The sequence below is a fragment of the Hesperophylax consimilis genome, chromosome 15 (genome assembly GCF_061612785.1).
Source record: "Hesperophylax consimilis isolate HC1 chromosome 15, BYU_Hcon_1.0, whole genome shotgun sequence".
Classification (NCBI taxonomy): Eukaryota; Metazoa; Arthropoda; class Insecta; order Trichoptera; family Limnephilidae; genus Hesperophylax; species Hesperophylax consimilis.
In genome coordinates, this window is record NC_142850.1 from 21,210,057 (window position 1) to 21,237,781 (window position 27,725).

Sequence of the window (27,725 nt, forward strand, 5' to 3'; positions counted from 1 at the left end):
CAAAGATGACATAGACCCTGAGGAACTGTTTCTAATTTCTTCCTATTTTTTATTAAAAAATATTAGACATTTTGGAAGTATGTATAGGATAGTAGGAAAATTCTTATGAGGAGGTCCTCCTGCATGGAGGTAAAATAAAAACGCTACTGCAGTGTTACATTTCAAGTTTTATTGTTGTACTCGTCAGTGTTAGACGACAGAGATCTCCTTGATCCAAGGTAAGAAGTGTGTGATGCGTGTGTAGAGGCCGGGGCTCAGTCCGCAACCCTGCCCGCCCGAGACCACCCCTAGCAGGGCCCAACGTCTCCCCTGGGGGAGTTCATGCATCAGGGGTCCCCCGCTGTCACCCTAAACACACACACCATTATATTCTTCTTTCGTATAGAGTGGGCATAGATAATAGTAAAAAAGGGATATGGACCATTATATTATTAGTGCGTAACCGTGTGTACAAAAGTGTTGCCAACATCGCTCACCCATACTGTAAATTGCATCTATGGAAAACTTTCGGTACGCTTCCATGCCATATCTCCTTCCGTTTCTTTTGTCTGTGTCATCACAGCATTAACACATCGCATCATGCATCATGTGAGCAGAACGACTGCGGGGAACTTATCTTAGTTATGGAGTACCAGAATTTACGAGACAGTGGAAATGCAGGTCATTAATATTGCTTACAGATTTTCAAACATTGAAGGCCCTCCACTGCAGCAAAGGATCCATTATGATGCAATTCAGTATTTGAAAAGAGAATTTCATAAATTGATGAGGCGGCCAAAATAGGAAAACAATCTAATTTTAATCTCAGGAATTATTTAATATTTGTATTTTTTACAATAAATATACAATGTTTACATGTCGTGCAGCATTATAGTGTAACACAGAAAATAGCCTTTCCTCATCATAAACAGACAAGGCTCCTGTGTTTGGTGAGGGAATTCTAACTCAATTACATATCATGTAAGTAAATAACAAAATGATAAGTAAAAGAAAATTGTCTCTCATTTTCTTTATAAAAATTCCACAAATGATGTACATATTTTTAACTTTCGAAATGCCAAGATGGAAAACAACTTGTGTTACTTACCATTATTGGATCGCTGGGATTCTCCACGCATGTTATCAGTATAAGACTAAGTTTATAGGTTTGTAGAAATTAAAAAATAGGGTGACCAGGTATCTCATCCAAATGACAGTTCAACACACCTACAAAAAGTGATTAAACAAAAACTAAGTAACCATTTAACCTAGTTTTTGTTTCATCACTATTAGTGACTACATATATAACTTTTTAAAGGTGTGTTTAATTGTCATTTTGATGAAATATCATGAAACCAAAAAATAGCAATATGTACAAAGAATTCACTATTTAAGTGATACCCCTCTTTGTAATGGAAAGAGTGTGCCAACTACCGCACGCAACGGTTGTGTCCGCCGCGATGTTCGCGATGCCACCGGCTCGTTATTGTTACCGCGCGTGCAGGTAGTGCAGTGAGTGAAGCGGATACCAAATTAAGTGGGCCTCCAACTACAAACTATGCCGCTATTTAAGGGGCCGAAGACCGATAGGTCTCCCGGCCAAGGGGAGTCAAAAAATATCGGGGAACAATTACCATACGAAAGAAGAAGAAGAAATGGAAAGATGAATAATTTGGCATTCAGACTATGGAAACTAATCACCTGACAAGAGTCCTTGCCCATCTGACCGGCACACATGGTGGAGTTGGGAGCCAGGGGGCCCCCGGAGCGCAGCCGGCAGTCTTCAGGGGGCAATACTCCTAATTGCACCTCCTGAAGCACGTCGCTCATGGGCCCCCCGAAGGATGTGGTGCCCCAACCTAAAAAAAATCGAAATTCACTGGTTCTTTTTGCTCATTCTATGTTTCATAAGGTCAGTAGCAATCATAGGATAAATGATCCCATTTTTTTTTAATTCTTCATGGAGATTAATAAGGGGCTAGCATTTCGTTACTTATTATAGCCTCGGTATTGACCGGTATTTCAAATCCATAAGGGGGGGAATTTCGAGAAAAATATCTTTCCCTACATAATTTTCCCAGAATTTGACTTCATTTCAGAATTTCTCTACATTTTTGTGCTTTTTCCCAAAAAAACATTTTTCTCTTATGATTTTCTTTGATGTAGGGAAATTTCCCTAGTCTCACATCACCGAGACCTCGCGTCTCAAAATGTACATTTCTGATTTTCTCTTATTTTAAAACAATACTAATTCCTTAGTGGGTAGGTAATTAAATACCTATCTACTTTATTAATAAGCACGACGCCATAGTATGCGTGCGACTGAAGTGTGATACATGCTATGAATCCCTATATTATCAATCCGGATCAGTATTGACCCGCGAGCCGTGAGAACCGTTGAACAATCACTCGTTCATGGATCCGCCGCGGGGCACCAGCTCACCGGCTCACTGGTTCGTGAACGGAGTGGGTAGGAATCTAGTGATCAGTGTATCCAAGAGTGATGGACTTATGAATATATCCCTCTCACTGTGGTGCAACTCGATGGGTTGAACAGGTCCAGTTGAACAGGTCAAAGTGTCTTCCCAAACCAGCCTCTTCCGATCTGGCATGCTACACAGCTGGGCAGGAGCATCCTGAATACACCTCGCCCGATGATAGAGAACCACTTGGAGTGACCTATGGCAGAGGTGATGGTTATCAAATAAATGGTTCACAGGGTGGCTTTACCCAAACCTGCCAAATCTTTACCTGTGACCATGGCTGACTTATTAACAAACATTTCCCCGGGTGGCGGCAGGCAGATTGGCCGCACATCCTCGAGATACTGTGCGGTATTACGCAGGCGCAGAACAGCAATGTCGTTGGCGTATGGGGTATCATCAGAGTAGTTGTGGTGCATTGTTATGGACGTCACACGCACATCACGTGAGGCAGACTCATCGGGGAGGGAGAGGTCATACTCTGCCAGTCGAACGAGAATTTCACCGGGCTTCATACTAAAAGACATTAAAATAAATTATTCCTTTTGGCATTAGATGTTACTCTAGTTGTTGGGCTTCTATCTTGCCATGGTAGATTTTGAGCAAGGCGTATTCAGTAGCTGGGAATATACATTATACTACAATCAGTTGATATTTAAAATACACAAGCTCCCGTTTAAAAAATTTTTTTTTTTTTTTTTCTATGGAAACCGTATTTCACTATGTCATCATAACATAATCCATAACAGAGCAACAAGACAAATTTTGAAGTGTAATAAATATAAATCAATTCAGAAAATGCTACGATTTTTGAACAATTTTCAGTAATGCATTATTTTTCATCTACAAAGTTTTTAACAATTTATTATGTAAATACCAACTTTAGAGACAAACTACATTACAATATAGAGTTCCACACGCACCATGCAAGGCTGGAAGAAAACATTAGACTTAAAAAACTAAACAAATCAAAAACACAGAATTGTTTGCTGTATAAAGGCATCCAAATGTACAGCTTAGTTCCTAGGTAAATTATTTTTAAAAAATGCCTAGATTAAGGGTATTTAAAGAAAATGTAAAAATTATGTACCTACGTAAAAAATATTAGAAATAAGCAAAGTGTATTTTGAAATATACCTGTATTTTAAGTTTAATAAATAAATAATCGACTGCTTATAGCAGTCGTGTATTTCCTGCCTATACATAGTAAGTTTATTATTGTAAACGGAAAGAGTAGTATTTTTAGTTTATTGTAACTTCCAGCTTTGTGGTTACATTAACAGTTCTGAAACATATTGGTTGAGATAGTGTCGAACCGATATTCTGAACAAATGGGTACAGTAATAATAATGTATCGTCTAATTTCACCACCTATATTTTACACCTCCGCATTGTGATTGTTGATACTTCTTTGGACCTCTGTCCTTCAGTATACATCATGGCGCTGTGCCAAGATCAAGATCAAGCCTAAATGAATATACTTGCAAAATTACTGCGTTGCATCATTTGTATCCTGATGAAGGAACTTTTGGTTTTGAAACATAATATTCTTTTTTTAAATAATTATGTAAACAAAGTTATTTTCATTTATTAATTAATTCACTATTTGATGTTTACACTCTGCGGGGTAATAAGTCAACGTTTCCACAATAAAACAGAACATTGAAGATATGTTAAGGAAAAAAAACATCTAATCTAACTTATTCATATATAATGTTCTGTTTTGTCACTGTTCTGTTTTGTAACTGTTCTGCTCCGTCACTGTTCTGTTTTATCCAGTTACCTAAATAGACTCATGTGCTGTACATATCAATGATATAATCTAATTCATGATTGGATTCCACATAAGTCAGTGAGCATTTAGTAAGAAGTACAATGGAGTACATATTATGTGTGTTCTTACTTGACTAGACAGTGTGCCGCAGTCAGGACATGTAGGGTGGTGATGAGGGCCCCCCCGCAGAAGTGCTCCCAGGGTCCCCGTGCACCTCCTCTTTTTAACAGGGCGGCCATCCAGGGCCAGCTGCGGGGCGGGGCGGGTCGGCCACCCACTATTTTGGTGCTGTAGTAACTGCGAATCCCACATCCTGAAAATATTTACCACTATTTGAAAATTACCATTCAACATGTGACCAAACAGAATTGTATAATTTATCCTTTCAACTCAATCTGTCCCACTGCAATCTACCCAGGGAAAACCTGAACAATCTCATCCTATTATTATTATGTATGTACAGTTCCGGCCCTAAGCCAAAAGGCACCTGGCACTAATAAAAACTTCAAGGGGGCTGTATTAAATATTAGGTATTATCATCGCCTTGGCTCCTTGGCTCCGTTGGCTAAGTCGTCCTTGATTGCTCCTGGGCTGGTTCGGTATATATTGGTTTTAGTGAAAAATTCGACATAACGTACAGGTATATCTGCTGACGGATTATATGTGACTGCCGGGTAAAAGAGGTTTATTTATAGTTCAAAACGGTAGTTCAGTCTTTTGGAATTGATACTTCGATAATTGCCACTTCAAATTTTGCTCCCAGTTAACCGCCGATTCTCAGTTGCCAATTCTGATTTGCGGTGAGGAAATTTAATATGGCAGAGAAGACCATAACATATTATATAAACATTGAACACACTCAATGATGGATTCATAAATCTACAAACCTTTTGTCAGTGGATCTTCCAGCTTCTCATTCTCCCTGAAGGTGAGGGCACCCGATTGACCGAGGCCTTCCACTTCATCTTCCGGAAAGATGATATTATCTGAACCGGGGTTCTGTTTCAACAGCTCCACATCATTACTGGGAAGTGGAGGGGGCGGGGATGAGATCTCTTTGTCGAGGCAACAAATACCCATGTACCTGTAAAATACACACAATGCTCAGTGATTTATGTAGACGCTCTCCGGTGTGCCTGCACAGGCGGCCTGCGCAGGTACTCCGGAAATGAAATGACTGCGCAGTTATCTAGGCCGGACGAAATACGAAAATTCGTGTTTGGACCTGAACATGTATAGCACCAATTGTATGTCAGAAAATTTCTGTCTTGTAGAAAGTTCAGATCCGCCAAACACAGGCCCAGCACGAGAGTAATAAAGACAATCCCCTAATATATCTATCAAGTATCAAGTACATTTCTTAGACGTTAGCTTTCAAAATAGTTTTTATGTGTTTCATTATTTGTAAAGCGCAATAAATCAACTCCAACAGGGAGCAATTTTTAATTATTGGCTAGTCAAAATAGCAAAAAAATGTGTTTTTGTGAGCTGTATAAAGAAAACAGTCGTCCACGGTTCTGTAAGTAATCGACAAAAACCGAGTACTGTAAAGACGCAATAAATGTTGCATGATCTCTGCACACGGCAGATAAGCTATGTAGCTTGTAGCTTAGAAAACTGTTGGTATTGCAGATTTCTGTTTTCGCATTTACGCTGAATGTCATTATCTTGTAATCGGAAAATTGACTAACTTATTTAAAAAAAATAAAAAATTATGCGAAGCCGCACAAGAGTCCCAACCGTCTGGAGCCAGTGAGACTATGGCATCCCCAATTGGGGTATGTTGTGAATCGGATGGCAGTGGGGGGGAAAGGAGTTGGTACCTTGCGATCTGGTGACACACGGCCAAAGCCATTTCAAGCAATGTTTCAATACTGAACGGTGGTCTTACACCAGGGCGATACCGAAAGTATCTTCCACTCTGGGAAGATAAATAGTATTCATTATAAGGGTACTATTGTAACAGGTAATTTAATATATTAATATAAATTATAATTTGATAAGAGATTGAGGAGAGAGCCGCATGGCGCATAATCATATAAACAATAACAAACGATGGTGAAGCTTTGGCTAAAGAAGAAGTTAGCGCAACACGGCATAACACCCCAAAAACAAATAACAAAGATGGTGAAGCAAGTCAGTAACGATGATATTGTGGAATTTTTTTTTGAAATTATTAATTTGCCTAAATAATAAATTCTTTAGAATTTTAAATAATTTTTAACTAAAATAAACGTGATTGGTAAAAATGGTAATTAATTACACGAAATGTACGGAAAATACCATTTTTACTAATTTCATTAAATAATAATTTTTTTTACTAATTATGTTTTCAAGAGCCAAGAAAATATTTTCAAGGTGTCAAAATTTTGCATGAATATCAGTAGTGCATAAGAACTTTCAGCTCAGTAGATCGTTATTTATCAGAATGTGATTAAAAAATTTAAAAAAAATTATAGTTTGGCAGCGGTGGGATTCGAACCCACGCCTCCGAAAAGACTGGTGCCTTAAACCAGCGCCTTAGACCGCTCGGCCACGCTACCTCGTACGCATTACGACACTAGGGAATGGCCGGTTCTACCCAGCGAGGACACGAACCATCTCATCTTATTATTATCCCGATACGTCGGTAGATGACGTCATAACGATAATACCAATAAAACTGTGTTCAGTGATAATATAAAAATAATTTTTGCTTTGCAAAAGTATAGCCAATTATACGCATATTTTAAATTTAGAAACAAAACTGTTTGTTATGTGAAAAGTAATATTCTATTAAACATTTCCTCTGAAATCAATATTTTTTAAATTTCAAATAAGGAATTATACAATTTAGAAAAGTTACTATTTTTTCTTTATGTTAACTTTCTTTAGGCCGGTAGGTACCATATTATCAATTATATCGACTTGACAGCCCGTAGTAGGAACCACGGTCATGCGAACTCTGGCGGGATAAAAAGGTAGTATCCAACACGTCCACCATCTTGAACCGGAACCGGAACGTAACGAACAAATTAAGAGACGCATGAAATGTCTAGCGGCCGCTACACTACTCGCTTCGACGCTTCGACGAAGTCCTCGACGAAGTTAGCCGAAGTCCGAAGTGCGTGCCCACACACTCGTGCAACTTCGCGAGTAACTCAGTCCAACCAGTCAGTGATTGGTTTATTTATGCCGTGACGCTTCGAGTCCTTTGACTCGGGCGCATTTACCGTTTTTAAGTCGGGCGAAGCGAAGCGAAGTTGCCCGAAGCGAAGCGAAGTTCGTGCCCACACTATCGTATTCGGTCAACTTCGATCAACTTCGCGAGTAGTGTAGCTGGGCTATAATGGTATAGTCGGATGCCGTTGGTCTGCCAAACGGTCAGAACTTCGCCACACTCGGCCAATAATTTATTGTCGACTGAAATATATTTAATATAATTTATTAATATTTTTTTTTCAGTACATCCTCTGAGTTCCGATTTCGAAAAGTTCACGATCGTACCTACTTACGTACACGTATTCAAAAAGAAAATAATGTAATATTTATAAAAGTAACTGGAGTTAACCCTAGAAAGATAATCATATTGTGTAGTACGGAAAAGATTACTCATGCGTAAAATTGACGCATGTGTTTTAAACAGCTGCAGGTCGAGGTTCAATAAATTTTATGTGATTATTTATTTACACATAAATAAGAATAATAATATCAAAGATAGTTTATTCATACTCCTTTATTTATCATAAAAAACAAAAAACTTTAAACTTCTTCTATAAATCAACGAAATTCTTTAACACTTAAGGCCCGTTTATAATAGGAATAAGCGGTAAGAATAGGCCGGTGCCGTAATCCGTAATCCGTAATCCGTAATATTTAAGATCGTCGTTTATAATTGGAATAGGAATATAATAGAATACGTCCATAGAAGCAGAGATGTGCAAAATGGGTACCCAAAACCATTTGAAATGCAAAATGGAAATGGGTCAAAACTTTTCCATTTGAAAATGCAAAATGCAAAATGGTTTTTAAAAAAGCATTTCAAATGCAAAATGCAAAATACCTATTTTCAAAATGCATTGAAAATGCAAAATGGTTTCTCAGGTCAAACAATTAAAATAATTATAGAATTTTTAAACAATTTTGTCATTTAATAATGGACATCAATGTAGAACAAACATATTACATGATGGTAAATCCAAAAACACCACGACTACAGATTATGAAACCACAAAAAATTTGCGCTGGACTAATGTTGCCAACGTAAAAACATAGAAACTGCTATCTAACATTTAATATTACAGTGTCATGGGCCCATGTTCAGTATTTGAATCAGTATTTTTTGTAATGGTATCACTCAATTGCCAGGGCTCATACCAGGTAGTAACTTGACAAATGTAAATTATCTCTCATAGCGAGGTTGAGGACCGACTGATATTTGGAGCTTATGAAAAAAAGATGAGTGGAGATTTTAGGAAGAATGTTGCAAAAAAGCATTTAAAATGGAAAATGCATTGAGAAAAGCATTTAAAATGCAAAATGTTTTTTAGAAAAGCATTTAAAATGTAAAATGGAAAATACCTATTTTGCATTTCCATTTGAAATGGATTTATTTGAAATAAAGCACATCTCTGCATAGAAGTGACTATGCCGCTGTCAACCGAGGGTATATTTTTCCTCCATCTTATTAAGTATTATTGTTTTATATAAATAAATATTGAAACGATGGATTCTTCAGATATTGTTGCATGTTGAATGTTTTTGTTAATTCTGGGGCTAGCATACGCTGCAATAGGAGACGCACAGTTGACGAAAAAAATAAGGAAAAAACGACGATGGAGTGTGCGTCCCATTAATCATAAAAGGAAGAAAACAGGACATTTGTTAAATTAAATTTGGACAAATTTTTAGGACTTCTACAACACAAATTAGTAAAGCGAAGCAGACGTGAGCCTTTAAGTCCGGAACATAGACTAGTTATCACATTATTGTAAGTGATAATATCTTTTAATATTAATGTTCGATCGAAAATACATAAATCTCGGTATATTATCCCAGCTTTCTGTAATCCGTAACCGTAAAAGATAAAGTTGGACCATCTTTTCGGTTATGGAAAAAAAAAAAGAGATTATTGCCATCTATTATAAACGGGTACACAGGTTTCCTATATTCCAACTTGTAAGGCCTAGGGCTTTACGGCTTATTTTTACCGCTTATTCCTATTATAAACGGGCCTTTACTCTTTCACACAAAAACTTATTTTTTACTACAATAATCAGCCTTTTATTAGTACAAAAGCAACAATTAGCATTTCTTTTATATATATATATATATATAAAATATATGTTATATATAAATAAATATATATATATATATATATATATATATATATATTTGTATAAAGCATACTTTGAGCCACATTATATACACTTTTTTTTTAATGCCATTTTGTTTAATCAACCCTTTAAAACTACCCCCTCACAGCTATATACGTCTATGATGTACCGTTTAAAATATATATCGATACATACATCTAGAGCATACTTTGAAGACATATTTTTATTCTGTACAGACGATAGTTTGAAGACAGTCCTCAATGTATGCGTTATATATAATTTCCCGTCGTGGTCTCAAATAATGCTTTTCACAGAGAGGTGTTTCGTGTACATAAAGCATACTTTGGACCTATGGTAAGTAGGAAACTTCCATTGGAATAATGTGTAATTATTAATATTTTTCACGCCAGATGGCACAAATAATAATATCAAATATGTAGATATTTACGCGCTGTGAATTTGGTACATTATGATAAAGTAATGTTTCGTCTTCAAGTCAAATCCATTATGAAACTTTTTCGTTGAGTTTTTCGAAAGGTAAGAGTGAAAAATTTCATCCATATCGAAAAAAAACATTTTTAATACTTATTGTTAATTTTAGCTTTTTTATAGGTACCAACAAACTTTTACCCATAGATAATAGAAACAAAGCGGATATGGCATGGAAGCGTGCCAACTGTCATCGAGCTTAGACCATACTGCACGGGTTGTACGTTTGGTGACTATGTAGGAGTGTAGATGCAGGGCATTGTTAGGTTATATGATTTTGGCGACACTACACACAAACTATCAACGATTAATGGCCTATCTTCCCTGTTCCGTTACACATTTTAACTTATGTGTTAGGTAGGTGCCTACATGGCTTTACCCATAGATAATAGAAACAAAGCAGATATGCCATGGAAGCTTGCCAACTGTCATCGAGCTTAGACCATACTGCACGGGTTGTACGTTTGGTGACTATGTAGGAGTGTAGATGCAGGGCATTGTTAGGTTATATGATGTTGGCGACACTACACACAAACTAACAACGATTAATGGCCTATCTTCCTTATTCCGTTACACATTTTAACTTTTGTGTTAGGTAGGCACCTACATGGTTTTACCCATAGATAATAGAAACAAAGCAGATATGACATTGTATTATTTCACAATTTATGTTTAAAAATAATGTAAGGTATATTTGCGATACGTTCCAGATTGGAGGGTACTCTCAGTATTGCCCTGGTGTAATACCATCATTCAGAATTGAAAATTTGATTGAAATGGCTTTAGCCGTGTTTGGTGACCAGGTACTTCCCCACCTTTCTCTTCCACATCTCCTTCCTCTCTCCAATACTTTTAGCTTATCAACGAGCAATTTCGAGCTACCGGCATCTGTTTTTCCTCCCTCCTATAATCCGAGCCTCTTCAAGGCCCGCATTAATAAATCCCTTCCTACAGCCCCTACCTTAATCCGCCTCACAACGCCGCCCAACCGGGTGGTGACATAGTTCCCCTGTCGGTACACTGCACAGGCAGGGACGCTCTTGTGAGGTGTCACATATATGTATATAAAAACATACCCCAATTATTTGGGATGCCATAGTCTCACTGGCTCCAGGCGGTTGGGAGCACTCGGGACTCTTGTGATGTATTCACATAAAAAATATATTAATCGAGGAGTTATTTGTATTGTTTTCAGTTGATATTTGAATGCCGCACAAGAGTCTCAACTTCCAGCCATCCGGAGCTAGTGAGGCTATGGCGTTCACAATTGGGTTATGTTCTGCGGCTGAAGGTAGTGGGGAGGGGAAGGATATGGGGAAGAGGAAAGTACCTGGCTATTCAGATCTGGTCAGGCAGACCTGACCTAGTACGTACCCAATAAATACAATACTAGACCCCATGCTCCATTTAATGTAGTTGCTTCTCGCACTAATTTTCTACGCAATTCCTGTTCTCAGAGATTGCATCGTGTGGGGAGTAAAACTTGGTCTGTGATTGTGTGAGTTTTTTCGTATAACACTATTGGCCGAAGCTTTGAATGAGTGAGTGCATATTTGATGCAAAAGTATAATATATGGAGTTCGCAAAGTAATTTTTTTGCCGTAAATCTTTTTCATGATGAAACTTGTGCGTGGTAATCCTTCGCAAACCAAAAAAGGATTTACTAAAGAAGTGGAAACGTTTATGAATTGAAAATATATATTTTTATGATTTCGACAAAAAATGTGTAATTCGACTAAACATTCAGAAAAAAAATAAGCATTTACCTACAGCAACAAAAACACATTAAATTTTAAATCTGTAACATTCAGATGAATATTTTTTATCACAATAGGGAATTCTCTTCTCACCAAAAAATCACTTATTATAAATTATTCATATGTAGAAACACTTCAGACACAAGAATACATAGTTTTTATAATTTTCAAAAATCATTTATTAAAGTTATAATGACTTTAAAAACAGGCGCGAACGAAATATTTCAATGCAGCTAAAAACGCCCGGTGATTGATCAAGCGTTCAAGGGCGAACGATGAAGTCACTGTTGACCGGCCCGAGTAGATCCTGCAAACCGATGGCGGCAGCGGCGGCAAAGGTGTGACGTAGCACTTGTGACGTAGCGGTCAAGATGGCGCATGACCGTTTTCAGAGCCGAAATAGCACGCAATTTTTAAAACAACTACAAAAAATTGAAAATGCATTTAAAAAAAAAGAAAAAAAGGCACATAATAAAATAATTATCTTTATTGAAATAAATTATTTACAAAATGCACTAGAATTCCCTATTCTCCATTAGGAGATATAAAGTTAATTTCTCACTTCCTTTATTTCTTAAAATGTCCTTGCATACTTATTACGTATATTAAATATTAAGTCAATACATTTGAAAATAAATATATCTACGGCCCTACTCATAAATATTCTGGGGAGGGGACTGATTCTGCCGGATTGTAAATTTTTTACAAGAAGATTTGACGAATTATATTGGTGACGATTTTTTTAGCGTGGCAATACTCATTAGCATTTAACATTTTCGGCGTGTTGTCAACTTCGTTAGTTTATTTACGTCAATATTTAGAAAAAGTGGCCGTCATGTTATAGTAATCAGATTATACCTCAAATATGATTTAAGATTTTCACGGCCAAAAGTATTTTTGTTATTTGCTTTTGGGGTGTTATGCCGTGTTGCGCTAACTCCTTCTTTAGCAAACGTTTCGGACAGCATTGCAGTGTCCATCATCAGGGCAGATGTGTTATTTATTGCCCTTGATTCTTGGTTCTGCCCTGATGATGGACACTGCAATGCTGTCCGAAACGTTGGCTAAAGAATGAGTTAGCTCAAAACGGCATAACACCCCAAAAACAAATAACAAAAAAGATTTTACCTCTATTCCCATAATTACTTTTTAATTTTGATGAATACCTATTTATACCAATTTTATTTTCTAAATACTTAAGTTTTTTTTACCGAGTTGCATCTCTTTACCTAACCTTAGTAACACCATTAAATAAAATAAAAACACTTTGTTTACCTTTTATAGTAGAACTGCATATACTACATCTCATTTTCATAAATGACACAGAAATATTCCTGGTTTTAAATTAATAAAACAACATTTAGTATTCGATTAAAACTGATTTCTTTTATTGTTCCACAAAATGATACAATTAACGCAGTTTGCCAATAGTAACTGTCTTAATTAAAGCAGGAAACATCGAACGGAAGGCATGCTTTCAGTATTTATCGATTACTCCGACACACACTAGCTTAATTAACGATCCTCATTAATCACAGGCAAATAAAAATAATAATAATAATTGGATAATTTGTAGAGCGCCGTTTTTGTGAAAGATGGGCGCTAAATGGTTCTAATAATGGGTTCAAGGAAGCAGTTTCCGAAAGAAATCCGAAATAGTAGTACCTAAATATTTTAATATTGTTGAGCGAAGAAAATCCGAAATAGTAGTACCTAAATATTTTAATATTGTTGAGCGACGAACGAACTTTGAAACAGCCTGTAGGTAACATTCGATTCACGCGTGCCAAGTCCATGCGCGTTGACTACCATCGAGAACGATAAATGCGAAGCCTTTATTATATGCACTCACTTCTAATAATAATAACAAATTAAATAAAAACAAATCACTTTGTTTACACCACTTACACCGCTTTCTTAGTAATTTAAAAATCACCTCAAATAATAAAGTATTTTACCTTGAATTCACGGCAACAAGCTCGAAAAAAAACTGTCCCGACGAAAAGTGAATGCTACGCCCAGACACTTGCCACTTGACACTTGTGGCAACGCAAGCCTAGGTAAGCGTAGGCAAGCCAAACGTCGGCATCTACGCTCTTGGCGGACGTTGAGGCAACTACATCAGCTGTGACAGCTGTCATTTTTCCTATTTCTATTTAAAAGCTAAACGAAGAAATTGCCCAAAAAAAAGACAAATTAATTTTATTGATAATTTGAGAAGAAATTTGAAAATAATGTAAAAAGATTGCTGCCAAAACTATGGGAAAAAATAGTTGAAGATAATATTGTTAATTTTGAAATTTGAAATCGTCAGAAACAACTTAAAAATAAGTGCTCTCGCTAGCAGAAAAGTTGCTTGAAATGGCTGTAGCCGTGTTTAGTGATCAGATCTAAATAGCTAGGTACTTCCCTACCTTCCTCTTCCCCATTTACTTATCTTCCCCTCCTCCACTACCTCCAGCATCACAACATACCCCAATTGGGGATGCCATAGTCTCACTGGCTCCAGATGGCTTGGAGCTGTTGAGACTCTTGTGCGGTATTCACACACAAAAAGAGTGGTATAATGCATTCGTCCCGGATATACGAGAGACCCAGTTTCAACCGTTACTTTATTTATTTTTCTGTGACTTGTTCCTTTTCATATAAAAATTAACTAATTTACTTGAATTAATTTAATATGTTTTTAAATTAATAAATCCATACATAGGACCCTGCTTGATATAATTTAAAAAAAATGATTATAGTTTGTCCAGTTATTCATTTTTTCGATATTTACTATAAACAGCTCGGAGTTGTACTCTTCTCAGGGTTAATTGCCATATACAAGGCGCAAGTTACCAACGCTTGCCGGGCCTTGTGGACAGAATACCAACCGGACCCCGGCCTGATCGGCGGCAAGCTATCGCAAGCCTATTCAAGCCAAGCCAAACATGTTGGAGCTTGCGGACGCTTGCCAAGCCGAGACAAGTATGTGGGCGCCCCTTAAAACACTTTTTATGGTTCGTAGAAATATCACAATATCATAAATATCGAAATGTTACACTTAAAAAAAAATATAAAAAATTTGCAGTGAGATATGATAAGAATGTTCGTATATTTCGATAACAAAACCGAATTCCGAAACCGCAACTTTTCGTAGGGCAACATAATATATTTTTTAATGTAGAAACAGACTTCAAAATGTCCAAAACCCAATACAATGCTTTATTATATTATAACTAGGAAGAAAATGTTTTTTTTTTCATGTTTTTCATCGATCAATATTTTGATAACTCCATGCCACACCAATTTAATTTGTACGGAAGGTGAAAAACAGTTTCTTAAGAAAACTTAAAAAAAATAACTGGCTATTCGGATCTTGTTACTAAATATAGCTAAAACTATTTAAAGCAACTTTTCAATTGTGAGCGGTGAGTTTTGAGAAGAGGTTTTACTCAGAATGCCTCTTTCACTATGCTATGCGCCGCAAGTGCACAACAGATTATTTAAATGAATTGATTATGAAATAAGACAAATGAATTGATTGTGAAATATGACAAATTAATTGAATAAAATTTACTCGCAACTCCGAATTGCTAGTTGAGAGCCTTACCCCTCGACCAAACCTTACCACAAACATTATTAATTTTCTCCATCAGGAGTGTTGAAAATTTTTAAGTGGTGCATATAAATCGAACTCCCATAGAATAGCACTATTATATATCCCTACGCGATAGTGTTAACCAATGAGAGCTAAAATGTATCACGCCACAAGACCTAAAGGGTTTCCGGCAAGGGATACACAAAACAAACAATTTAGTTTCTTGCTTGATATCGATAGTTAAATCAAATCTTGATGTTTTAGACTTCGGTAGGCAGGTACCTACCTAGGTCGCTACTTACTTGGACTTTATGATAATTTATGAAAAGATATGTAAAAAGTAGGTAGGAATGTAATTATGTTGCATTCTGTAAATTGATTCGAATTCGTAAGATCAAAGAAGATAGACCGCATACCTACCACAGTTCTTACAATACAATTAGGTTCGCTATTTCGCCTTTCGGAAAAATCTCTGGTGTATTTTGTTTATCTAGGTACTTACCAAATCAGAATCCAGTCGGTGTCCCGAAACGAACATTTACTTGTACTAGGTACTGTAGGTACGAGGAGAAGGGAATGGAGCGGTAAAGGTTCCTGACTAGGTATTTATATCTGGTCACCAAGCAAGACTAAAGTTATTATAATGAACACGATAAAGAAGTGGACGCTTTATATGGATTAGGCATACTGCACGTATTAATGGAAAAAAGAGTGTAAAGAGAATACAATCGAATCCTGACTGTTCAAACCTAGTTAATTACTGTGTAAACGTCTTAATTAAAACCTCTTCAAATCTAACAACTGAATAAATATTAACTATTTTATTCGATATTTAAATAAGTTAGATAAGTAATTAACTAATTGATATGTATTTATTTGTAAGAAACAAACAGCTTACAGTTTACATAATATATAATACAGAGATAAATACCTACAATACGACTGCAATCCACTTGTGTATTCACACAAGTGAATTGCAGTCAAGCCAAAAAAGTTTCTAATGCTAATATTGGTTTGGAGATGGAGTTTTATTATATCTTAAAATTAATGTTTGGTTAGAGAAAAAGGAGAGGAATATATGATAAGGATATAAGATGCTCCCGATACATTTCATACTTTCGTATTAATTTATCGTACGCGTTTCTTCTATTCGACATTTCTGAAGATTTTTTTTTTAAATGTCTATGCTGTGAATGTTTTTGTTATAATGCGTACATATTCCGGGAATTGGGATTTTTTTTCTAATGTTTGTTCTACATGTGGGCAAATGGAATAAATTGGATTGTCGGGTTGATCTTGATGGAATTGGAATTTTTATTAAATTGGTAAGTTCTGGCGAGTCTCGGCCATTGTTCAGAATTTTATAATACAAGATTTGATAAAAAATTAAACACTAGTAATTATTACGGTTTTGATAAGGATAACATTTTTCATTTTAAAACTGGTTTATTCCTGTTGATTTCCCTAAAATACAACAAATAGAAATGATGGTTCACAGAATGATAATACCGATAATCTTATATGGCCACTAACTAAAAATAATATTAAAAATGTATTTTAATTATCATTGGTTGTGACAACCCTTTCCTAAAAGCAATATATTTTTTCGATGTAATCCGATAGCTGTCTGGAATATATCCGGTCGAGAATATGTGGAAAGGGTTCAATCAAATTATGGAACAAACTGTTGGGTAGCTGTCTCTTTTCTGCGCGGTGGCAGGAGCACGTCAGTAATACGTGTTAACATGTTCACGTGTTCGCGGAGTGAATTCATAGTAAATCGTTTGAGACTTTGTTATGAATTAATTTTTACACTTCTTATTAACCACCTACCTATGAAGTTTTTCAATTAAATTAAAATTCATCTTGTAACCTACCAATATTTAGCCCAGTTACCTAGGTACCTAGTTACATAGCCCTATTACATAGTCGTATATATGTCATTAAGATAGTAGTTATAGGCCTTAGTCGTAAGTCACTAGATATAAGTCTTAGAGATAAGTCGGTAGTTCTAGTATTAACTATTTAAGAAATATATTTGTACAGCGCCCTTGAGGTGATTTCTCACGAAAACGGCGCTATATAAATTAGCCAAATATTATTATTATTATATCTATGAACAATAAGTTTTCTAAAAATGTAATCAATTTATTTACACAAAATTAATGAAATTAAAAGTTTTTCGATTTTAAAGAGGTCAAGTTCATGTTGGATTTACTTAATAATCCATTTGGAAAGTTTCACAAACTATGAATACAATTAAAAATGTGCGGAAGATATTATTTTTCTGAAAAAAAATGGGGTATGTTGTGAGGCTGTAGGTGGTGGGAAGAGGAAGGCGATGTGGAAGAGGAAGGTGGGAAAGTACCTGGCTATTCAGATTTGGTCACTAACACGGCTAAAGCCATTTCAAGCAACGATTCTATTCTGAATGGTGGTCTTTCACCAGGGCTATACTTAGAGTATCTTCAAGTCTGGAACGTGCCGCAAATATACTAAATGTTATTTTAAATCAATGATTTGTGAAATAACACAAATTAGTGAAATAAAATTTACTTGCGCACACCGGGATTTGAACCCGCGACCTCCGGATATCTAGTCAAAAGCGATACCTCTAGACCACGGAGACGTCATCTTGTGCGGTATTGGCGTAAAAAAACTGTTGGATAATAATAATACTAATGATGGTTTGTATAGCGCCGTTTTTGTGAAAAATCATAATCACCTTAAGGGCTCTGTACAAATTTATAATATGTTATTTAATATATCACTAATGTATTTCTATAATCTATCTTACTACTAACTACAGATTAAGCAAACCATTATAGCAACTTATGGCTAGCAGATTGCATCCACCGGTTGATCGATCACTAATACAAGACAATATGTATGTAGAATTCATTTGACCAACGAACGTGATATTGCGTTAAAATGTACAATAATTATGTATTTATTTACATTCTATACAGGCAGATAATAAACAGGACCATACTAATCTGGAAGGTCGGTTGAGAATGACGCTATTGTGTTTTAGTAAAATTTAGATATAGTTTGCACGCAGAGGACATAATTATAATAATAAATGGATTTATAATTTGTGCGGCACAATTTTGACAATATTCTCGTCACATAATTATTATTAGAAATAGGTATCTATCATTATTATTTACACATCTACATTAAGCTCGTGCCTAACAAAATTTTTTAATTAATAAAATTTGGAACCTAACAATTTTTTTTTAAATAAAATTATTGTACAATGACTGCCATATAAATTATTCCTTTTACACTTTCCCCGCCTTCCCCGCTCCCGCCTTCCATGTATGCCTCTAAACATTATGCAATACACACACTGTTGTAAAATGCTTATACAAACGCTAGATCTCACCATGAAATATAGAAACTTTTGTGTTCTTTCCCATAAACCCCCGTTCCCGCTCCGTTCCCCTTCCGCGTCACTCCTTTTCGCGTTACCCTTCCACCTTCCCCGCTTTCCCCCCTCCCCATAATTCGTACCCTACCCCACTCCGATATTCCCCTCCTTCTCTCGCCTTCCTTACCCTGATTCTAAACTATATGAAATACACACATCTGTTGAAACGAATCGCGCGCCTCTAGTTGCAAAATGGTCATACAAATTTTAAAATGCCAGAGCCCACCATTAGACATGGAAACCTCGTGTCCTTTTCCCATACTTCCCCATGACACGGAATGAACACATATGAACGCATTAAGTCATCAACAATTCAGGCTCAAATCAAATTTACTTGCGCACGCCGGAATTCGAATCCGCGACCTCAAAATGCGTAGCCAAGGAGCGTAATCTCAACCTCAAACACTATACTATTAACAACTATTTTTTAGTTTTTAAAATATTGCATTATTCACGTAACATGGCGATACTGAAAGTACCTATCTACCATTCTTGAACTTGCCGCAAATATACCACATAGGTACGAACGAATTATTTAAAACTAATAAGTATTGTGAAATTATACAAATTTATCAAATAAAATTTACTTGCGCACGCCGTAATTTGAACCCGCGACCTCCGAATTCGTAGCCAAGGATCGTAATCTCAATCTCAACGGCGAAACAATGAACAACTATTTTGTAGTTATTTAAAATATTGCATTATTCACGTAACATGGCGATACTGAAAGTACCTATCTACCATTCTTGAACTTGCCGCAAATATACCATAAAGGTACTAACGTATTATTTAAACAAATAAATATTGTGAAATTATACAAATTTATCAGATAAAATTTACTTGCGCACGCCGTTATTTGAACCCGCGACCTCCGAATTCGTAGCCAAGGATCGTAATCTCAATCTCAACGGCGAAACAATGAACAACTATTTTGTAGTTATTTAAAATATTGCATTATTCACGTAACATGGCGATACTGAAAGTACCTATCTACCATTCTTGAACTTGCCGCAAATATACCATATAGTTACTAACGTATTATTTAAACAAATAAATATTGTGAAATTATACAAATTTATCAAATAAAATTTACTTGCGCACGCCGTAATTTGAACCCGCGACCTCCGAATTCGTAGCCAAGGATCGTAATCTCAATCTCAACGGCGACACAATGAACAACTATTTTGTATTTATTTAAAATATTGCATTATTCACGTAACATGGCGATACTGAAAGTACCTATCTACCATTCTTGAACTTGCCGCAAAAATATCATTTAGGTACCAACGTATTATTTAAACAAAATAAATATTGTGAAATTATAGAAATTTATCAAATAAAATTTACTTCCGCACGCCCTAATTTGAACCCGCGACCTCCAAATTCGTAGTCAAGGATCGTAATTTCACTCTCAACGGCGACACAATGAACAACTATTTTGTAGTTATTTAAAATATTGCATCATTCACGTAACATGGCGATACTGAAAGTACCTATCTACCATTCTTGAACTTGCCGCAAATATACCATATAGGTACGAACGAATTATTTAAAACTAATAAATATTGTGAAATTATAGAAATTTATCAAATAAAATTTACTTGCGCACGCCCTAATTTGAACCCGCGACCTCCAAATTCGTAGTCAAGGATCGTAATCTCAATCTCAACGGCGAAAAAATTAACAACTATTTTGTAGTTATTTTAAATATTGCATTTTTCACGTAACATGGCGATACTGAAAGTACCCATCTACCATTCTTGAACTTGCCGCAAATATACCGTATAGGTACTAACGTATTATTTAAAACTAATAAATATTGTGAAATTATAGAAATTTATCAAATAAAATTTACTTGCTCACGCCCTAATTTGAACCCGCGACCTCCAAATTCGTAGTCAAGGATCGTAATTTCAATCTCAACGGCGACACAATGAACAACTATTTTGTAGTTATTTAAAATATTGCATCATTCACGTAACATGGCGATACTGAAAGTACCTATCTACCATTCTTGAACTTGCCGCAAATATACCATATAGGTACGAACGAATTATTTAAAACTAATAAATATTGTGAAATTATAGAAATTTATCAAATAAAATTTACTTGCGCACGCCCTAATTTGAACCCGCGACCTCCAAATTCGTTGTCAAGGATCGTAATCTCAATCTCAACGGCGAAAAAATTAACAACTCTTTTGTAGTTATTTAAAATATTGCATTTTTCACGTAACATGGCGATACTGACAGTACCTATCTACCATTCTTGAACTTGCCAAAAATATACCATATAGGTACTAACGTATTATTTAAACAAACAAATATTGTGAAATTATGCAAATTGCACGGCGTAATTTGAACCCGCGATTTCTGAATTCTTTTTTTATAGTTATATTATTATTGCATTATTCACGTAACATGAGAGTATGAAGTATGTACCTCTCATTATTATTTTACGTACATTTATACTTTTGAATAGGTAACTAGAAAAAAAACATAAAAATAAAAAGTATAAATTTTAGTACGGGTGGTGAAGCCCACATTGTCAAAGTATGAAAATAAATTTATTTTGAAAATACATGTATCTGTAATATGATTAAAAATTATTGAAGTATTTTTTTAATGTTTGCACAAACGTAATATGTGTAATTATTTGTATTAGATTATTTTAAAATCAGTTTTTAATACGCCATCATAATATTATGTACGAGCATATATTATAAGCATGTTAATTTTATTAGTATCTATTGAGAAAAAATAATACCAACAATTAAATATAAAAAAAATATTTGCGGACACCGGGTTTAAAAATGCGACATTCTCCGACAAAAGCAAGCGAAAAAGAATACAAAGGTACAGGTAAATAGGTACCGAGCCTTTGCTAATTCGAAAATTCACAATAGAAAATTTCAAAAATCTGAGAACGATACGATAGTGGCATCTATGGATATTTTAGTAATGTATGGCTCAAAGCATGCCTTCTGCATAATTTTAAAATTGGCTTCAATCTATGCGTTGCGTATATAATGCAAAGTGTTAGTTTGGGGACAGATACTTTGGGCCTGTCCCCAAACTATACAAATGTCCCCGAAGTATGGGCGCGCTCGAAAAACTGTCCTCATTCTATGCTTATATATATATATATATATATATATATATATATATATATATATATATATATATATATAAGGAACATATATTTATATAAAAAACAGTAACAAACAGCTTTGGCACATATCATCAAAGTCACGTAAAAGATAATCATGCGTAATTTTGACTCACGCGTTCGTTATACTTCAAAATCGGTGACACTTACCTTATCGACACGTACACTACATGGCAGCTCTCAGCGACAAATGAGATGTCCTAAACGCAAAGCTGTGGATTCGCGCTATTTAGAAAGAGAGAGCAATATTTTGCAAACGCATGGGTAAATTTTACGCAGACTATCTTTCTAGGGTTAAAAGAGTAAGCCAGGACAGCTGGAGACAGCAGTAAAATCGGTAAATGAAAGCGTTCTTACAAGCCCTGTATGACGCAGATGTTCTTTAAGAAGCCGAAGGTCCCGCGGTTGACCCCGCGGCCCATGCAGTGGTGCGCGTGGCGGCAGTGGCCCCGGGCCCCCGGAGCCCCGCATTCCTGGTGGGGTAAGTCCTCCTGAAACAAACATTACAGGAGAGTAATTTTCCTCAGGGCTGTGTCATCTTTGGGGATGCTGTGTGGAGGGTCTTTTTGAAGAGATGAAGGAGTGAACAAGAGATATTGTATGAAGGTGGAAACACAGAGGTCGGTAAATCGTTCAACAGCCGAGCTGTTTAATTCAAGAATAAGTCGTAGAAACGATCCTTTCCGGTGTGATAAATAATGTCAACCGTCTAAAAATGTTGGGTGCGTGTTTGGCGTGTTTGCGACTATACATCGGTGCTAAAGGGATCAATGACGATAGTTCCTCGAAGCATCTTCCATTGAAATAACGGTGGAACAAGGACAGCGTTCACACCCGACGCCTGTGCTCTAAAGATTGTAAGATAGGGGCACTATTTTGTAAGTATTTGAGGTTTTTAAGTATTTGGGGCTCCAGACCAGTGGTGGCTGCCAAATTCAACAGTAATGAATGTAATGGATTCGGACAGCGTTGCAGTGTTCATCATCAGTGCAGTTGTGTAATCGAAGATTGTTTTTTTTCTTAATTGTTTTATTTTCCATGAAGTGGTGAATCATTTAAAATTTACTGAATTTAAAGTTGATGTTCTTTATACAAGTAGAACGGCTTCATATTATAATGACAAAAATAGAATTCTTCCTTTAGGTTAGATCTCACTCACCTGTAAGAGTCCTACCAGTCGCTTGGTTCTGGCCAGTGGCTCGTCTAATTCTTCCCCGGATCCCGGGCTGTGTCCTGAAATTTAATAATATCTACCTGTGAAATAAAAACAAAAACTTTGTATTCCATAACTACCCAGTACCCCGTGATGGATGGGATGCCATAGTACCGAGTGTTCACGACAAAAAACTAGGCTATGATATGTATTATATAGTTGTGAATATACCTAATGAATTTATTGTTTTGGTGTTTAATTCGTAGAACTCCATTTAATTTTTTTAAATAAATTTAAGATAAATCAAATTTAATAATGTTATAATAATTATTAAGTTCTGCAAGTATTTCTGTTATTTTTACAGTTTTTTAATGTGTCAGCTGTTTCGGCTTTTGAGGCCATTATCAAACTCTCAGTTTCATAATTAGTTCCATCTGGGGGTAATGGGATATGATGACACCCGAAGTGTGTTGCTTTGGTGTCAAGAAGCGACCAATTTGACAAAAAAAAGATAAGTACAATATTTTTTAACATAATTTTGATTTTTAAGCAGGCTATTGCGCCGCGGCCCTTACATTGATCTTAGGTCCGAAACAGGGCCGCGGACCATGGGTTGGGGACCACAGAATGAAGAACTCAAAAATAGTCTATAGATTATTTTGATATTCTTTAAAAATGCTTTTTTTCGGCAACTTAAGGGTTAAAAAATACATTTGGAGCCGGGTGTTCGCTTTGACGGATTTTAGCCATCTAGCGACCTTATGATCAAATATGACCAAAAAATTTTCAAACTTCAGGCTCAATTTACTCGAAAACGAAAGCTCAATCAAAAAAGTTACAAAAAATCGATTCCAAATAATATGAAGTAGGTATTTTGCGTGATAAGTAAATCACAGTCTTCCTTGAGACTCGAGGAAGACACCGTGTTTATACTTACCACGCCAGTATCCTAGATGCACCATTTTCCCGCTTGTACTATTAGTTTTCGAACATGTAATTTTCACTACCTACCAAGTCTCTATCCAACAGAGTTAAAAATTGTATTAAAAATATAATCGAGGCATAATTATTAATTTTAAAAAATTGCCATACGCATGCCCAATAAATTTATATCCTTATTTCTTACCTTGGCTTTCAATGTCTCGTATTGTTTTTGAAAATCCCACCCCAAACGTCAGAATAAAAATAAAGACACAAAATTTGCCCAAAATCATATTGACTTATGTTAGTGGGGAATTATTTCTATATCACTTGTCAACTGTATAACTAAATAATATAACAGCACAATGGTTCATGTATATTTTTTAAACATTTTATAACACAAAAATTGAAAACTGTTCAATTTTTATGGCACCAAATTGCTGTGTGTTTGTTAACTTGTACGTGTCTGAACGTTAATAAGCAATTATATGCGTTTAGCGCTGAGCTGATGAGATATTTTAACGTCCTTGATGACTGCAATCTAATTGTTGTTGTTGTTTATTGTTATTGGTCGGGAAATGAGATGATTTGATGGTGAAATTAATTAGAGCGCGAATATCTTCTGGAAATAACGCCCCGATAAGGCAGACAGGGGCGGTGTGAGGGAGGGCGATTAAGGCGGAATTTGAGCACATTTTAAATGACACTACCTACCAGGTTTATGGAAATATAATTTTTTCTACTAACAAAACATGTTTTGTAAGGTTTCTACCTTTTTACGGTTTTTCTAAGCCTCCACGTGCCCCGCCTTCCAAAATATAATTGTCATTTTGATGGTTACGTTTCTTTGGACAAATTGTATGATATTCTTAATTTGAAATTTAAAAAAAATGTTACACAAAATATTATACGGTTTATAATGGGGTATTTTCACAATTTTTTTTATTTATTTCTAACAAAACACATTTGGCATAATACATATATTTCGACAATAGATAGGTAGTCCCGCGAAGCTGCCACATGGGTGCTTGTCTAAAATAAATAAATAAAAATTAATTAAATTAACTACGAATACCGTTAAAAGTGTGTGGAATGTATGAGGCCTACGAAAACTGCTTTAAAGTTCAAAATCTCCTACTTACCAACCCATTTTCGGTTATGATTTTATTGTATAATGTGGCAAATTAAGTTATGTATAAAATGATCTGGAAAAAAATTAATATTTATGCCTGAACATCCACAAAATAAAATAAAAGGCACTTTTTGGCCACGTTTTTTTCTTGCATAAATCAAAACAGGCGGATGGTGTTAAGCGGGAATTTCAACCTTATCGCCATCTACGTAAGGGGTGTTATGGATAGCGGCTCGATTTAAAATATTACACTACGTAGTGCATCGCCTTAAAGTTTATTTTACTGCTTATGATTATCGTAATAAGAAAATGTAATTTTAATATTTTTATTCGAAATTATTGATTTATAAAACGATCTAAAACCGCAAATTTTCAAACGGTTCTAACTGGCTACAACGTCACTATGACGTAGAAACCGCCAATGTCTGGTAAGACGGCTGTCACCAACGTCGCCCCGCGTGAAGTCACGCCGCACAGTGGGCTGAAAATCGCCTTTCATAGACATAGAGACTTGAATTTTCAATGGTATTTTTTTTGGCTAGAAATGGATTCTGCTGATCATTACTATGCTATAAAACTTCGTACGAAGCAATTGCATGTATAAATGAAGGAGTTATTATTTTTTTAAGAAAAATTTGTATGGCACTGACATTAGAAATGAGTCTATCTCTGGATTCATAAGGTTGGCCATTCTATTTATACACACAGATATACTACTATTTATTTATATTTTTTGACACACTTCGTATTGTGGCGCAACTTGCGATTTTTTTTTTAAATCCTCAAAGTTGAAAAAAACACTTTTTAATGTTGATGATTCATTTTAATGCTTAAATGCTTTTAGGCTTGCAGTGTAAATAAAATATTGTAAACTAGACAAAGCATACTCATATGTAAAGCATTTAACATTAAAATGAATCATCAACACAAAAAAGTTTTTTTTTCAACATTGAGGATTTAAAAAAAAAATCACAAGTTGCGCCACAATACGAAGTATGTCAAAAAAATACAACCTCAAAAAAAATGATAACTCCTTCATTTGTACATGCAATTGCTTCGTAAGAAATTTTATAGCATAGTAGTGATCAGCAGAATCCATTTCTAGCCAAAAAAAAATACCCTTGAAAATTCAAGTCTTTATGTCTATGAAAGGCGATTTTCAGCCCACTGTGCGCCGGCGAATTCACGAATAAAACGAACATGTCGTTTTGGCGCAAATCAAAAAAGGCACATTTTAAATCGTTGTATGAACTTTATCGTCAACAAAAAAAAACAATAATGGAGGTAACTTTTTTGAAAATTATGAAAAACAAAAAAGAGTGAAAATACCCTATTGTGCAGGTGGATATAAGTGCATACTTATGAATACTACTTGTGAATATTATGATTTCAGAGGAAATTTAGTTTTTTATTTATTAAATAAGAGAAAATTAGAAACATTATTTTTGGACGAGAGGTCAACTTTTCACAGAACTTCTATAGTTGAACAGCTACCAAACGCACTCTCAAAGTTTCGCACTGGAGTTTACTGTTTATCTAACTTTGTAAAACCAAATATGAAGTCACTCGACTGTTGTATTTAATTTTTGAATTCTTATTATTTATTCGATATTTCTAATTTTCGAAATTCCAATTTTCGGAAAAACATTATGGAGGGTTATTTCACAGAATTTGAACAGTTTAACAAAATTCAAAGTTGATTTTCAAATTTTGTGAATGTTCTATTCAAGTTCAGTTATTATTTAAGTTTTGTGAAGCAACTGACCAGTAATGATATTACAATAGAACTTAAATAGAACCCCCACAGAACTTGTAAATCAACTTTGAAATTTGATGAATTGATAAAATTTCGCAGTTAATTTTTTAGGACTGTGAAAGTTTCTAGACAAAGTTAACACAGAAAATAAAAAAGGATAGCGGTCTCAACTGTAAGAAAAGAATTGTTGCTAGGTAATATTGTCAGAACATGAAATAATATGAGATCAACAAATGTGTACCTGAAAATCAATTGGTACCTAACAACCATTTCCACTTTTTTCAACTTTGAATGCAAATTTGTTCGCTATGATAATTTCAATGCGAAAAATTTGATTAAATTTAAATTTTATTAAATTGTTCATTCAAAAGGTATTGCTTGTTAAAATCAGCTTTAATTTCGAAACATGCTAAAGATATTTAAGCCTTTAAATAGTTCTCACTTTTGCCCATTATGTCTGTGCTTTTGCCGAATACCTCTACTTTTTCCGCTATGATCTTTTTTGTTCACAATTTGGTTTTGTTGCATTACGTATTTGAAATAGGGAATTCTCGTGCATTTTGTAAATAATTTATTTCAAAAAAGATAATTATTTTATTATGTGCCTCTTTTTTTTCTTTTTTTTTAAATGCATTTTCATTTTTTTGTAGTTGTTTTAAAAATTGCGTGCTATTTCGGCTCTGAAAACGGTCATGCGCCATCTTGACCGCTACGTCACAAGTGCTACGTCACACCTTTGCCGCCGCCGCCGCCATCGGTTTGCAGGATCTACTCAGGCCGGT

General features: G+C 35.3%; 1 protein-coding gene and 1 non-coding gene across 2 annotated transcripts; both read right to left on the reverse strand.

Annotated features, from left to right (window-relative positions):
* Positions 1-21: 21 nt before the first annotated feature.
* LOC149417481 (venom protease-like) lies at positions 22-24,511 on the reverse strand. Its single transcript, XM_089640586.1, has 8 exons — positions 24,261-24,511; positions 23,141-23,214; positions 22,339-22,472; positions 5,124-5,320; positions 4,366-4,549; positions 2,731-2,978; positions 1,681-1,838; positions 22-348 (listed from the first exon to the last, which is right to left on the reverse strand). Exons 1-8 carry the CDS (start codon positions 24,346-24,348, stop codon positions 190-192), a joined length of 1,242 nt encoding a protein of 413 aa, XP_089496712.1. The 5' UTR covers positions 24,349-24,511; the 3' UTR covers positions 22-189.
* TRNAL-AAG (transfer RNA leucine (anticodon AAG)) lies at positions 6,698-6,779 on the reverse strand. The gene has a single exon. It is a non-coding gene; the product is annotated as a tRNA-Leu (tRNA).
* Positions 24,512-27,725: the final 3,214 nt, after the last annotated feature.

Excerpts from the sequence above, each read along its gene's own strand:
- LOC149417481 (XM_089640586.1), bottom strand. The coding sequence starts at position 24,348 with ATGATTTTGGGCAAATTTTGTGTCTTTATTTTTATTCTGACGTTTGGG. Across the intron at positions 4,550-5,123 it reads GGAAGATCCACTGACAAAAG|GATGTGGGATTCGCAGTTAC; the intron begins GTTTGTAGATTT and ends AAATATTTTCAG. Across the intron at positions 2,979-4,365 it reads GCGGCACACTGTCTAGTCAA|TATGAAGCCCGGTGAAATTC; the intron begins GTAAGAACACAC and ends AATGTCTTTTAG.